The 15,653-nt window shown below is 33.8% G+C and overlaps 1 protein-coding gene across 8 annotated transcripts in view; it reads right to left on the reverse strand.

Moving 5' to 3' along the window:
• The window catches only part of LOC148617722 (uncharacterized), a 35,098-nt gene extending 25,505 nt beyond the window's left edge, over nt 1–9,593 (reverse strand). For 2 of the 8 annotated variants that reach the window (XM_088585235.1, XM_088585233.1), the window contains exons 1-6: nt 8,170–8,763; nt 6,629–6,884; nt 4,502–5,767; nt 3,791–3,964; nt 2,960–3,102; nt 905–1,009 (exon numbers count right to left, since the gene is read on the reverse strand). In XM_088585235.1, the coding sequence (XP_088441361.1) occupies nt 905–1,009; nt 2,960–3,102; nt 3,791–3,964; nt 4,502–5,767; nt 6,629–6,884; nt 8,170–8,352 (2,127 nt within the window). In that variant the 5' untranslated portion in view covers nt 8,353–8,763. Of the gene's footprint in view, nt 1–904; nt 1,010–2,959; nt 3,103–3,790; nt 3,965–4,501; nt 5,768–6,628; nt 6,885–8,169; nt 8,764–8,790; nt 9,239–9,514 lie in introns of those variants that run through there. The other 6 variants (XM_088585237.1, XM_088585236.1, XM_088585240.1 and 3 more) reach the window with 6 other exon arrangements.
• Between the last annotated feature and the right edge of the window lie 6,060 nt (nt 9,594–15,653).

The following is a 15,653-nucleotide window of genomic DNA, read 5'->3' on the forward strand; positions in this document are numbered from 1 at the left end:
ATCGACCTCACGCAATCGAAGCACGCGATCTGTGGGTGAGGATGGGGAACTTCCTATATGCAAGGTGAAATTACGTGCCGCTGAAATAGGTACCATTACTATGTGACAGGTGGTGGAAACAAACATAATTATATGGATATTCCTGTCATCTGTTTTAATTATTTTTGTATTTGTAGAATAAATGCATGATAAATATTGTTATCATATTTCTAGTGTTTCATAATCAAGGGAATAATCTTTATATTGGATTATGCCTCTTTTTTCTGACAAAATATATGAATAGGGTGGGAATACAGAATTCCAACAGCACCCTTTTCGAAGAAGTACGGAGTGCCAGAGAATAGAAACGAGCACGAAACCATGAGACCATCGAAGCTGTCGATCAAAAAGAATGCAAGTCATCAAGCAAGAGCCTAAGTGAAATGAGGAATCTACAATTTATCTTACACCACAAGAAAATGCCTCCCAAGATTAAAGTGATCTTTCCATTAGGAATGATTTTTAATGTTTTCCCTCTGTAAATAGTTGAAGTTGGATTTTCAACACAGACAAATAGACTGAGAGAGATAGTGAAATAGTGGACTATAATACAGGCTCTCGTGCCATACCGCAAATCTTATAAACACTGTTGAAAATACGTAAAGTTGTCAGAAATATTAAGAAATATGTTGAGTCTCCTGTCTAGCTCTTTTGTTTATGTTATTACGTATATAGTATTGATATGTATTCATGTAATCTCTGTACCTGTAAATGGTGGTGATGTCAGTAAAGATATATTTGTTGTAGAGAGATATCAGAATTCCGATGGACAATGGCAATCCCACTAGTGACCTTTCTAGCGGCTCAATCAATCTTTCAATTATCTATATACAAGAATCTGTGACTACAAAAACATGTTATTTACCTGATCTATCGCACTGCTTACAGGTACACTGTTGATTAAAAGATGCTTTACTTTGTCAGTAAGATATAACCTGAGTTTGAATGTGCCATTTGGTAAGTCCTTGACCTGGAAAAAACAAAAAAAAACGTTAAAGAATCAGGCGCCTGGATTTTGAAAGTGTCTTAAGATTGGTTTTCAGCTATCCCCTTATTTTAAGAAAAAATCTTTAGACTGCATTAGAACAATATCCTGACATTATGGTGTATCCATCTGCACCATGAAAACTGACTTGTTCAATGTGTCATAGTTTTTTCTTTCCTCTTTCGTCTACCGCGGACTTAACTTTTTATAACCAACTCGGCGGCTGTTTCTATAAAAGCAGAGAACGCTTACCCTACCGGTACACTTGGTCCATGCTTTCTGCTTTTGGCGGAGTCCGAGTTGCTCATTTACCTTTTTTTACTTTGTATGTATTATTTTAGTTACTCTATGTTCTTTGTTGTGTCTGTCTCTTTTTCATGTCTTATCTTTGTCTCTGGATTAAATGCATGTACTTTTGATTTCCGCTAGAACCTTTGTTCCCTTGATTACTCCTTCCAAGATGTCTTAGGATTTATTATCTAAGATAGTTCGTCTTATGATGGTCATATGCTTATGATATAATGATGCTAACGCAGCTACAAACCAAATATGGTTAACATAGCACAAACTGACCTAATCAGGACACTAACCATGAAAATCTTGAAATACCTCTCCTCGCCACAAATTTATTGTCATTAAATAAATTGTACTATTTCTTACATTTTTTAGGCTACAATTATGGTAAAATAAAAAAATCCGAATTTCAAATACTCTATTGTTAAATCTGTTATTGGCAACATTAAAAATATACCTTCGTAAACACAAGCTTTTATATGGTAAAGTACATTTAAGGCGAGCACAGCTCGAGCTTCCACAAAGTCTTATCGAGAGCTGAAAGCTTTGATCTCTACGGAATTATGCACGAATAAGTTACCAGAGTGCAGAAGGTAAAAAAAACAGGAATTCGTCGGAAGCTATGCGACAGAGAGAATGACGGAGAGAATGAAAATATTAGAAGCAGCCTCAAAAATTAAAAACAAAATGTTGTCGGGAACAGCAAAAGAGGTTTAAAGATTGGCCTGTCGCGATCGATGTCGTACCTTATACTCTTGTCCTAATCTAACAAAAACGCTATTCAATCTATATACTTCAAACAGAAGTTTTATTTCATTTTGCTTGAAATTGAGCCCAAGGAAAGACTACTTGAAATATATAAAGGTCACATGGTGAAATACTGCTTCCCTTTATGCTTCTCTCAAATTTGCCCCAAGACAACGAAAATACAAACACTGTAAAATATATTTTGGGCATTAATAACGATGTATTTAATAAATCTGGTCTATTATACACACTTCTTAAGTTAACTTCACAAGTTACTCCTCAGTTTTTTTTCTGAAAGGACTGAGTAGTTATGAATATCTTAGTGGTTAGACCGGATATTACAAAGAGACTCCATGGCAGGCGTCATGTATTCAGATCCCGTCATCTGTGACTTATTTTTGCAACGATCTTTTTATGTCCTCTTTTCTCTCCAACATAATCAAAATAAATCCTAGTGTTACAACATATATATATATATATATATATATATATATATATATATATATATATATATATATATATATATATATATATATATATATATATATATATATATATATATATATATATATATATACCCGAACAAACCATCGAATACGGTCACGAGTATTCAAGGGAACCAGGATTCTAGCGGAAATCAAAAGAATGTAATCCAGGGACAAAGACCAGACATGTCCAGACATGTAAAACATACAATTACAACAAAGAACATAAAGTAACTAAAATAACACATGCATGTGTACAAAGTAACAAAATCAAATGAGCAACTCGGATTCCATTAAAATAGGGAACTTGGATCAGGTGCACCGGTAGGGTAAACATCCTCTGCTTTTCCAGAAACAGCCGCCAAGTAATCGGTAAAAAGATCGGAATCAAATAAGATAATAGACATACCGTGTAAATAAAGCTGTGTCTAAATTCGTTAAAGCTTTCGGCTTTCCTAGTCGTGGCAAAAAGAAAACCGTCATCTGTCCGTTGCATGGAAGCATGTAAGTGGGCCATTCCACATCCGTAACCAATACAATTGTACCGATTGCCTGTAATTTGATACAATTAAGTTAGCTCCTCTGCACAGAGCCCATTTTCCTTGTCTAAAAGAAAACTGAAAGAGGGGTTTTACAAAAACTCTCAAATATAATAACCACGTGGACTGTTTGGTCCCCCTTTTTTAAATGTGGCCACGAATTTCATTATCTACAATTTTAAATCTCAAACTAAATTGACTCAAAAAATAACTTTAATTCACAACAGGTCACAATAAGAAATAGCCAAAGGATGTACAGCATATTACGCTGGAAAAATGAGCAAAACTGGCTAAAATACAATTTTAAGAGTTAGCATTTTCAGTGGAAGTTTTGTCGTTATTTTTTATTTCCGCATTTTAATTCATGAACTAACTTCTTGAAATTTCTTGACAGAAAAACTGGGTACAACCCAGAATACTAAAACGTATGATATATGTGTGGTTTTTTGTTATTCCTTGCAATCCAGTACGCCGCAGAAAAGATACGCTCAAACGTAACGTCTGTTTTGATATACATTGTATGTAAAGTTCGTGGACAATAAAGTTTTCCTGTAAGAAGTTAACAACAGTTTTGTTCAGCGCCGTACATGTTTTTGTACATGAATTTCATACATAACGCTACAATCCCCAGTTGACTAATCAAGAAGCCCGTAGGAAAACTACTTCTATGATAGCCATATTTTCAATATGACTCAGCTTACCACCATGTAGATTTGGATCAAAATTGCCATTTAGTTCAAGATCATCTAAATAAACAATATCTTCCAGGCTATGATAAACCGGCCCGAAACAGTTTAATGCATAAATAACACCAGGCTTCTGATTTACCAGGAACTTTGGGGACCCAGTCAGCTCTATAAATTGGTCCTTGCCAGCTAAAAATACAAATGCAAATATTACATTGGATACATTTTATAATCGATTTGAAAAGCTTTCTATATATATAAGCTACTATATTTGTAATTAATTCGTTTTTATATCATAAAAATAGATATATGCATAATATTCAAATGAAGATTTTTTTTTAAGTTGACATATATGTATTTATGACAAAACATCCCCTTCCCCAAACAAACCCACGTGTTAGTACCGGTTTTTTCTGTCTGTTAAGCATCATCATTTGTACAACTGTAACGAAAAAAATGCAACTTTTACAAGGGTTAAAGGTGTTGTAAAAACCCAAGTTTCTGTATTGTAAAAGTATCTAATGTTAAGGTTTCGGTATCAACATATCGTAATATGTCGTCATATTCCAACTTATATATTTGGATACTTGTAGAAAAACTTTTGTTTGTTAATATATAAGTTATATGAATATAACTTATATCCCACGTATTTAATCATTGGTTTGACAAAAATCATATTCAAATAAAACAATGACTGTGGAGTATTGATTAATTAGCGATATTTACTTTTCTCATGCTTCCTAATGGCGAATACCCGCACCAAATATTTTCCATATTCTTTGGTTTCTTCGGAAATTTGACTTGAGAATTTAAATACGTCGCCATTTTTAATTAATTCATTGGCTGGAATCGTTCGAATAATTTTATGATCAACCATTATAAGAATTTCCGACGTTTTGTTGATAGTTCCGTCAATTTTAGACAGTGTGCATTCAATATTTCCCGTCGTAGTGTACGGTTCTCCAGTTGCTAAGCAGCCATTTTGGTGGTTGCTAGTGAGAATATCGTCATCCGATGCAAGAATATTAGACAGTATTGCAAATCGGCATGGCCCGCTTGGACAAGTTACCCACAACTGGCTAGACAAAACGTCAAACGTCCATAAATCGGATTTATTATACGTTAAACCACAGCAGCCTGAAATTTCCTTAACTTCTACCAGTTTCCCGCCAAAAATTGACAACTGGTAAACTGATGAAGCTGTTGAATTTTCTGTGCCATTACTGTTCGAACAAAGAACGAGAAGCGTTGCATGAATTTGAACATTTTCCAACAACAATACTTTCTCAGTGCCATCTGTTGACATTCGTTTGGACACCAGTGCGCGTCCCGGACATGATTTCAAAATGTCTCGGTTGTTGAATAATGCAAAGTGACTCCCAGGAATTCCGTGGACAATGACGTCATTTTCTTCTGTGCGTTCAAAAGTGTAACTTTCTTCATTTCCCGAAATACATTTCGTATGTATTGTATTTGTTCGAGTTAAAATGAGATAAATGGAATGAACCGGAGTTCCATCTGATATTCCACTACATAGGAGAATACCAAGACTGCTTTCTATTCCGTGTGTTTCCCTCGTAAGGTCGATTGGTAGCTTTACCTCTGATCCATCGTGTCCACTTTCAAGAAAAACCCCTATTTGCAGGTCATCATTTCGAGAGTCATTTGTTAACATCATATTATCATTGTGTGCGCAATATTGATCGACAATAAAGGTCCCGGATACATCACATATTGCATGAGTCGTTGCCGTTTCTTCATAGTAAACTTCCGGTTTCTCCGTAACATGCGATATTGACTTGGTCTCGAAGTGATTGCAGTCAAACCCGGATCTGACTAGAAACAATTCAGTATTATAGTCACAAGTCGCACATGCAACGAAGAGTAGCGATGTACATCCGCCATGGCGAGCATTTACATTGAAACTAAATTTGGCATAACTACGAAATCCCTCGTTCGATTTTCCAACGGCATAGAGTGTCCTTGAAGAACCTTTAAAAAAATTTATGTACAGTAACATTAACTTAAATATGAATGAAAAGTTGTCATTAAAATAAACAAAACGCAAAAAAATCTTAAGAATAGGCCAGGCTATAGTTAAATTTATTTGAGGAAAACCTGTTTATACGCTAAAAAAAGTATCAAATAGACAGAACTTGTGTCACGTGAAACTTATTTGTATGCAGATAAATATGCATGTATAAACCCCTCCGATCGAAGCCGTTTTGTGAATATTGCACATAAAGTAGAAGAAAAGAAACCAGAAAATCAAGGATGACTGTCTTCATGATTACATGTAAGACATTACAATCTTATTAAAATCAAGGATGACTGTCTTCATGATTAGGATATCACAATCTTATTAAAATCGAGGATGACAGTCGTCATGATACCATCAAATTGAAGATGACACTAATAAAATTCGAAGAATTCATGATAGTTAATGTAACAATATTTTTACAAAGGACTATAAATGTCTGAAAAGCAAGCACTACAACATCTGTATATTATTACAAGTTTAATGATATTTATCTGGCCGAGTGGTCTGGGGCGATAGACTTACAATGTATTGCAGCCATTACTACCACAGATGTTACAGCGGTACGAGTCCTACCAAGAAAACGGCCAAAACTTTGCTTTGTAAATTTGACAGTTGTAACATCGTTTGAAAGTTTTCATATCCATACATGTATGTCAATATATATCGTACATTTTTTGTTTTGCTTTTGGTATATTTGTCGATTTTAATGAATGGGTAAAGATTCAAAAGTTTCCCCCAAAAAATGCGTGTATATAGTAAGCTTGTTTTAATTAGTATTTTATAATCATAAATTGGGTAAAACAAAACCTCACCCGTTTTAATTGTCTTTTTTAAACAACTTTCAGGTTTGTCTCCCACTGGGTTTTCTGATTCCATGGAAACACTCTTTTCTGTCATTCTTTCCTTGACCTCTTCTTTGAACGGCATCTTTTCATTGGTCTCGACTTCTAAAATCTCAATGCTTTGCTCTGGGTCCTTTAACGCTTGAGTCTTTTCTTGTTCTTTCTTTGCCGTCCGTTTCTCAGCCCAAAATTCCGATCTGAACCCTCTTAGAACCGTTGGCGCTGCCTAGAATATGTATAAGTTTTATAATACAAACTCCTATAACATTTACAAACTTTTGTTATGATTGTAAAAATGGTTATTTTATTACAAAGAAAAGCCGTGTTCTTATATTTACCACCTTTGATTAGGAAAACGTTATAAGGCATGGAAAGCCTCCGCGCGTCTTTCAAACAATGTTACATCATATACTGCTTTAGACGTTCACAAGTTCCGCATATAAGGTTCTTTCATGTGCGTGGCAACACTCAAATACGAATTTTTTGTTGTTCTACAATAATTCTTCTATTTTGCGTTTAAACACACTCCTATCTTACACATATTTCTCGATATTGACTTAATTTTTTATGATCAAATTGGTGTATAAATTAGAAGTAATTCAACACTTCCTACTGTTTATGGATGGACTATTTTGATAGCAATCTCCTGCACGGAGAGTATAATTGCAATTTCAAAGCTTTACATCTCTTCCACACACAGTGTTAAACTCCACCCTTTATGAAAAATAGTACAGTACACCGGAAACTGCTTCGCAGCTTTTGCCTTATGATTTTTCATATTATGTATAGCAGAGCGTATTCGCTAGCAGAGTGATATGTACATAGTAATTAAAGGTCTGTGGAGGAGATTGTTATGTTTTGTGTTTTTGTAATGTAACCGGTTTCAACATCTGGTTGCCGGTGCTAGTTAGCCATTAAGCATGTAAAAGGCTAGATTGTCACGTTCCACATTTGTTAACCTTTAATAGATATCTTATAGACTGACACGCTCCACTTATTGTTAATCTATAAGTATATAGACGCTCCACTTGTTCATAAGAATTACACGGGGCGTTATTTCCTGGACGTTGTTCTTTGCTTTTAATACTATATTAATATTACGGCCGTTATATTTTTTTTCGAACAGGCGATTCCCCATCGGGTATCGCACGGATCGCTGGTAATACACTACCCAACTGCAACAAGTTAATTATCCCTTCTACTGTGGTTTCCTCCCCGTTTATATTTTCTACCTTTTTCATTTCCTAATATTTGAAAGATATTGGTTGGTTTTCTAACAGCAGTTTGTTTCTTTGAATCTGTTACTTTTACCGAAACAATCGTGCTTCAAAGATTATTTTTAACATTTTCACCCGTTTAATACAATTATATATCTACATTTTAGTGATCCGTGTTGCCCAAACAATCCATCCATATGTACTGGTCACTCATGCTTTTACAGGACGTAAATACAAATCGACAAAACAAATATCCATCTTCACTTTGAGACAATTACGGCGCTCTATATTTACCTTTCCTGAGCTTGATCCAGCAGCCCCCATGTTAATACCGTTTAACGTATTTCGGTACAACTGTTTTGCATTCCATTGGTGGTTTCTCCTTCTGAAGTAAAATCTTTCTAGTATAAAAAAACATGCACAACGGTTAAGTACAAAGCAGGACATACTTTTCTGCATACTGGTGCCAATTAACATTTACTCTACTTCACAGGTTATCGGTACAAGTCATGAAAATTTTTGTGATAAAATATTATAGATCTTATATGTATTTTTATATTTACTTTGTAATAATTGTACTATCTTGTTTAGTTGATGTTTACTTTTTTGCTTATTAAGCATTTCTTATTAAATCCACAGTTATCCTTATCGCCCCGGTACCATCCCTCGGCTACGTCTTGGGCGATACCGAATGCCACGAATAACCTTTGTTATGTAAATCACCGGAAGATAGAAAATGGCATTACTTTTTTTTGTGTTTTCAATTAATTCCATAGAAAAAACACTTTATTAGATTTTTTTCTGAACATTACCATATTACCGAACTAATGGAAACTTCTTTCATAAGTTTCATGTGAATACATGTAATAGAAACACGTCATTCCTAAAAATAACATTTGGGAACTATATTCTCACCTTTAAATTAAAACTCTTAGACTATTGTACGACACTTTTTAAATACAGTCGTTGATTATAATAACAGCATTAAATCGAATTTCTACACGAAGTTTTGAGTTGGACGTTAGATAAAATAAGACCGGATTCGAACGATTTCAGATTTTCGGATTTCGGATTTGCATATGGCTATTGTCAATTTTGGGCTTTATTGTCGTCTCATCCGGATGACATACAAAACGTAGAGATTAGATCCCAATAATAGTAGAAAAAACATGACTACTAAATTAGCATTAGCATTGAGAATCAACTTATGAGTACACATGTAGTCAGAAATCTTGCCAGTGTTCGGATGTTCAGCTCACAGAGCAGTACATTCACCATGTAGTCAGAAATCTTGCCAGTGTTCGGATGTTCAGCCCACAGAGCAGTACTTTCACCATGTATTACTCGAGATACATGAAGGTGGCTGAATGAAATGAAGGAACTCATAACGAGGATTATAGGTGGCAAAATGGTACATGTATCAATCTTTTAAATGTAAACATGATTAAACTGTGTTGATAGTTCGATAAGTTTACTGTATTGATGTATGATTTCATCTTAAGTTTTTATATAAATCCACCAACACAATACACATTGACCAAAGAAAAGGGGCTATTATCAACGAAACGCTTGGTGTAAAATTCTAAAACAATCGAATTGCAAAGGCAGTGTGATAGCTTATCAGTTAATTCTGACTTACCGTTCTCCGTCGCTAACGTTATACGAGTATTGATTTCAATTGATCGCAGACAACAATCACGCATGAGAAGAGCTCTACAATGTTTCCATTTAAATTATTTGTAATAATTAAGTTTTCTAATAAATAAGAACCGATTTGAGGTGAGAATTCAGGCTGATTTTACCTTCACTTGTCCATTTACAGGGTTGATCCAGTCAACACACCGGGCGTATTCAAAATATGACGTAAAACTGGCAGAAATAAACATTTCAAGTTTTTTTTTTATAAACGTTTGCTAATGCAATTATGGGCTGTAGAATCCCTGGGCAGATCAAGAATTTCGGAGGGGTAATTGAACTGCATGTGTAGTCAATCGTAAAAAATTTGGGGTTGAATTTTTGAAAAATCAAGATTATATGCATGCAAAAACAAAAGAAAAACAACCACACACAAAAAAAATACAATTACAAACAAATTCCCTCAATTAATGAGGGAACGCCGATTCCCCACTATTAATCCGCACCTGATGCTTGACGCTACAAGTGGTATTAATCAGATGTGAAGATTTACTAAAGTGCCTTTCTTCCAATAGCCTTACTTTTTGTAACAGTTTACAAACTTTCGAATTTTTTACCTTGTATACAACACTGCCACATGACAAACTTAAGTCAGTTAAACGTGATATAATTCACCAATATGTTATACAAAGAAGGGAACTAGAAGACAATATATGAAAAACAAACTTAGGATTAAGAACATCCTAAGACATGTCTTAAGTAATCTGATCGAAATGTTGTAAAACATAATCCTTTTTTTAAAAGCAAGTGTGTGTCCTAGTCTATTTCATCATCCATTTCATGTTCATCGCCTGGATACGGCTGAAATATTGCTGCTCGGGCGTTAAACCCCAACAAACAAACAAACAAACCTAGTCTATTATAATGCAAAAACGTGGTTCATTAAGGGAAGTTACCCTAAAAGATAAAACAAATGTAAAAGAAGAAAGAAAATATTTGCATTCGACTCGGTATTAGGTAAAGGCCGATTTCGTGAAAATTAAATTGATTCTAACAGAATGTATATGCGGAATCTGATGATGTTAAAATGTTGGAATTTCTGGTCGACAACATTTTTGTCACATTTAAGGGACATGTTTTCCAGCAGACCATTGGAATGCATATGGGAAATAAAAGAGAAACGAGTAGCCCAGTCCTTTAGTTTCATTTTCCGTTATATACATGACATACTATCTCTGAATAATCATTGTTTTAAGGATTACTTCAATTAATCTACTCTAATTACATTGACATTAAATAGACAACTGATGCACCTTCAGCCTCATACCTAGACTTTAACCTATACATTAATGACACGGGATGTTTGAAATCGAAACTTTATGACAATTTTCACTTCACATTGTAAACATCTCCTTTCTTAGTGGCAATAAATCAATATCTACAGCCTATTTCAAAGTTAGTCCGTTTCAGTTGAGCCTGTGATATGTACATGGGCTTCCCCTGCATGTAAAGTAAGGATACCTTAATCAGCGGTACGTTCAGCCTTAGTTTGTTAATATATTTATACGGTCGTCATCACAATTTGATTGACTGATATGAATTTTCTATCTCACAGATAATATCGTCAGTTAGATTTTTTGTTATCTTAAATTTAAGTTGTCTATTTCGGATAGTTTTCCACCATGATACTTTGTTGAATTGAATAATATCGCCAAAATGCGAATTGTTTTTGATTAAACCCTATTTTGACTCTTGTCAGTGAGCTGCGTAATTGTTACTAGATTATTACCGGCTTACACTCACTTGCAATATGATGGGTGATGCTGGCAGAGCAGGAAATGTTTATTATTCTGGAGCACCTTGTGTCACTCTCGTCTTTGTAGCTCATATTGCTTGTGCTTTAGTTGTTTGTGTTACGTCTGATTTTCCTTATTTTTGTGTCGATATTTACAACGCTCAGATGGATGCCTGGGCAAATACACAGAATAACAACATGAACTAAAAAAACTGTAAGTAACTTTAGTTTACTAAAGGAAACCCGCGACCCCTATCACAAATAACATATGGTCAAGATATAAAACAGTCACCAATCAAGAAGTTGATGTTGCTCGAATATTATATGTAAAATGGTATACTCGTATAAAGGTTCTAACAAAATATCAAGTGGCTCTGATAAAAGTAGTTGCAGGGAAAACTGGAACGAAAAAGGTGCGGACGGACGTACTTAGGAACGGACCCCATGATCATTATATACTGTCTGCTTTCAAAGTGGAGGTTTAAATAATGCGATTACTTAGTATAGCCCACATAACAGCAATAAATACGAATTTGGCCTTCGACCTTAGAAACACTGAGAGCCTGATTTCAGTCTGACATAAAATTAAATTGTAATACAGAGTAACAATAGGATAACTAATTGGAAAGAGTGAATAACCAAAATATTACCACGAGTTCCGAAGAACCCCTGATTTAACGATTGTGCGAAACTTGTTCCGAGCACGAGTTAACTTCTGGAGCGTTTTTGGAACGAGTGATCATATTTTGGTTATTCACAATAACCAATTGATTATCCTATTTATTACATAGATTTTCGTCACACATTATCGATATTTTGAACATGAATTTTAAATTCTGTGGTTAGCGGGTAATATCAACGATGTGACGTTTCAGCGGGAGAACGTGAGAGAGAGAAATTACCGAATATACAGTGTGAATTATCGAAATTTATTTCTCTGGGATCATTGAATTTCGGTAAAACACTGCTATATATATTATCATTATTTTTAATAGTTTTGTATCTTTAACAAAACAATATGATTAATCTTTTTGTAGCTCACGTCTTAAAGTTTTTGAATTATGAAGAAAAATAAATCTTAGTTGATGTCAAACTATAAAATGCATAATCATTTCTATGAATATCAATCCTCTTATATGATGCATCTGCCTCATATTGGGTAAAGTTAACATTTTATAGAGACAAATCGTACTGTGTCTACATATTCAAACACACATACACGCGCGCGCGCATATTCACAGAGCGGTTCTTTGTCAACAAGAAATGCTGATACCGGTATTAGGATGAGTCAAGTTTCTCATTCTGACAGCTCCTTTCTATCTTGTTCTTGCTTTCCGACGAAGTGACAACTATTACTGTACAAACCATTCATAAAATCAATGGTGATTTTGAAATGATGACCGAAACCATATTTCTGCTGCACGATAATTTATTCCTTGAACATGAATTGTTTTGAACTGAATGATGTACATGTATTGAGCCCAAATTCACCAAATGTGTCTCGGTGACTATCACACTTTGTGTCACCTTTTCTTCTGCTTTGTTTGATTTTCACAAAAAGACTCAACATTATGTTTGAATTGAAAAAGGCGCAAATTAAGTATCAAAAGTACAACTCAACAAAAAACTTCTATATACAATAACAAAAAACTTCTGTATACAATAACAAAAACTTCTGTATACAATAACAAAAAACTTCTATATACAAAGATTAACAATATGTTTTGAACATCACTAGCTCATGAATAATATTTGTACCAGAAATCAAAGGTGAGGGGCAGAGCTCCTTATGATATAATGAGTAATTCTCCCCCAAGAAGTTGGGACAGGTATATAAACTACTGAACAGAGTAGCCAGCCCACACCATTGAACTATTGAGAATTGTTATCTGATACTTTCAAATGTAGTTATCAGTGGGCGTTGATTTAACATCAAAACAACAAAGTACACACTATCTGCCAGTATTAGGTAAAATAACAGATGACGGATTGTCATAATGCAATCTAATGTAGTGATATCGAAGTATTTATAAATGCACTAAGGTGCCATGATTGTATAATATACCATTTCGAAAATTAATATATTTCAACTGCAATTAAGCTAACGAATGCATATAGCTTTATGGATTATCCCGGGCAACAAATGTTTTTTTAAAGAATTACTTATGAATATATACATGTATATATTTTTTATGTAGGATAATGTGCATTGCATATAGACAGTTTTTTTTAAATTGCTGATATATGCTTTATATACTAATTATGATTTATGTTGTATAAATAAATTTGAATGATTGATTAATAAAACAATTGTTTTGCCTTTGCGCGTTTAAGTAAAGACATTTAAGCTGCATTAGCTGTCATTTTCGTAAATTTTTGTTTGTGTTGAAATATACCTTATTTATTACCACTAAATTGTACTTTTCTTGTACAATTTCATTTGACATCCACAAATAAAATGTATTGAATACTTGAAATAGGTGTCTATATATTTATTGTCTTGCAAGACAAAAACTCGACCTAGATAAGTTCGTATGCATGTGACTTCTGGTAGGTTTTTTTCCGAGGTTCCCATTACCTAGCGGGCATATGTGTTACTAAAAATACTTACCAAGCCCCTGTGATTCAACGACAAGGAAGACTGACGGACTCAAGCCGTAAAAGACAAAAGTTCGAATATAACGCAAGGATCCTTTTGAAATTTACATATTGTGATATAATGCGGCTCAAATATGATCATTATTTATTTGAAAACTAATCAAGAAGTAGATGAAATGAAATGAAAACAAGACACGTGCTTACCTGTGTATCCGTTATTGTTATTTTTTTTATACTAAGATTAAAAGCACTATTCAGTAGAAACAAAACTAAACAAATTTGGCAGCTAATGCAGCTTTAAAGGTCTTTGAAATAAAATTGTTGAATTAACCAATGTAATCGATTTCTGTAAAGGGAAAGCCTTTTTGTTAAGGTCAAATTTAATTTGATAAAAGGGATAGTAGATAATCACATACAAAAAAAAAAACGAAAGCCGATTAGTTTCATTTTGAGAAATTTAAACAAATCGGTCTTATTCTGTGCAAAAGATATGAATGTATTACTTATTGTTTTACTTTTGCCTGTTCTTTAGATAGAGCTATATGAATGTCCAAGTTTAACGTGTTTTATTGAAATTCCCATTTTTGCATTTTTTAAAATTTTTATTATTATTTTTTTTTGTTTTGTTTTGGTTTTATAAATTCTGACTACGAAAATCGCCATAAGTCATCTACAGAGTCCCAGGTGTATCAATTGTGATAATATTGAACGTAAATAACAGATAAGCTATTTTTTACTATAGAATAAACACTCTAGAGTGACTGGATAAACTACCCAAGTATATTTCGTTCAGCATTTTTCTAATCGGCGTTGTGACGTCTATTTTGCCTTTTACGGAAAGATTTGAAGTTTACACCGGATCGAAAAGTTCCGGGGTCACACGTCATCATGAATTTTTTGTCCACATCACGTAAAGAAGAAAGCACACCACGTAAACTATTGAGAATTGTTATCTGATACTTTCAAATGTAGTTATCACTGGGCGTTGATTTAACATCAAAACAACAAAGTACACACTATCTGCCAGTATTAGGTAAAATAACAGATGACGGATTGTTATAATGCAATCTAATACGTTATTTATCTTACAGTTCTTTACCCAACTAGACATTGTTTGTGTTAAAGCAAGGCGAAATGTGTTAGACGGAGACAATGTCAGACAGATTTTTTAATCTGTTCGGCAAACGTTTTCACATTTTCTTGTCGCACATATGTAGAGAAAAAGGTCAAAATATGCCAAATAAAAAATATATTTCGCCAAGTCTGCTTAAAGTAAAGAGAACATGGTCAGAATAAGAAACATTATAATCAGAATTTCTTTTGATTCGAACACAATTTTTCACATTTATTATTTCTAAAACCCCATTCTTTACCACCCAAACTAATTTCCTCATACAAAGTTCTCTGTTTCGTTTCCGTATTCTCCTCAATTTCCAAATACGTAGTCTAAAAAACACCGTATATTTACGAAGCATCAGTATCTATGTAAACATATAGTGTACTTCACTTTTCTTCCATTTGTCATGATCTATTATCAACTTATACAACGAGTGGGAAATACATACATGTAGATGGATGCAAGTATGTAATTCTTTTACAATGAAACCATGAAAGTATAAAATGATTATTGATAATGATTTCTAAAGCAAAAACAAAAAAAAAAAACAAACAAAATAAACAAAAAACAAATGAAGCATTATCAACTAAAAATTTTGTGCGTTGTAGAAAAAAAGATGTTTATCTAAATAAC

Source organism: Perna viridis, chromosome 5 (genome assembly GCF_037379345.1).
Source record: "Perna viridis isolate PV_CMFRI_1.1 ecotype Kerala chromosome 5, ASM3737934v1, whole genome shotgun sequence".
Taxonomy (NCBI): Eukaryota; Metazoa; Mollusca; class Bivalvia; order Mytilida; family Mytilidae; genus Perna; species Perna viridis.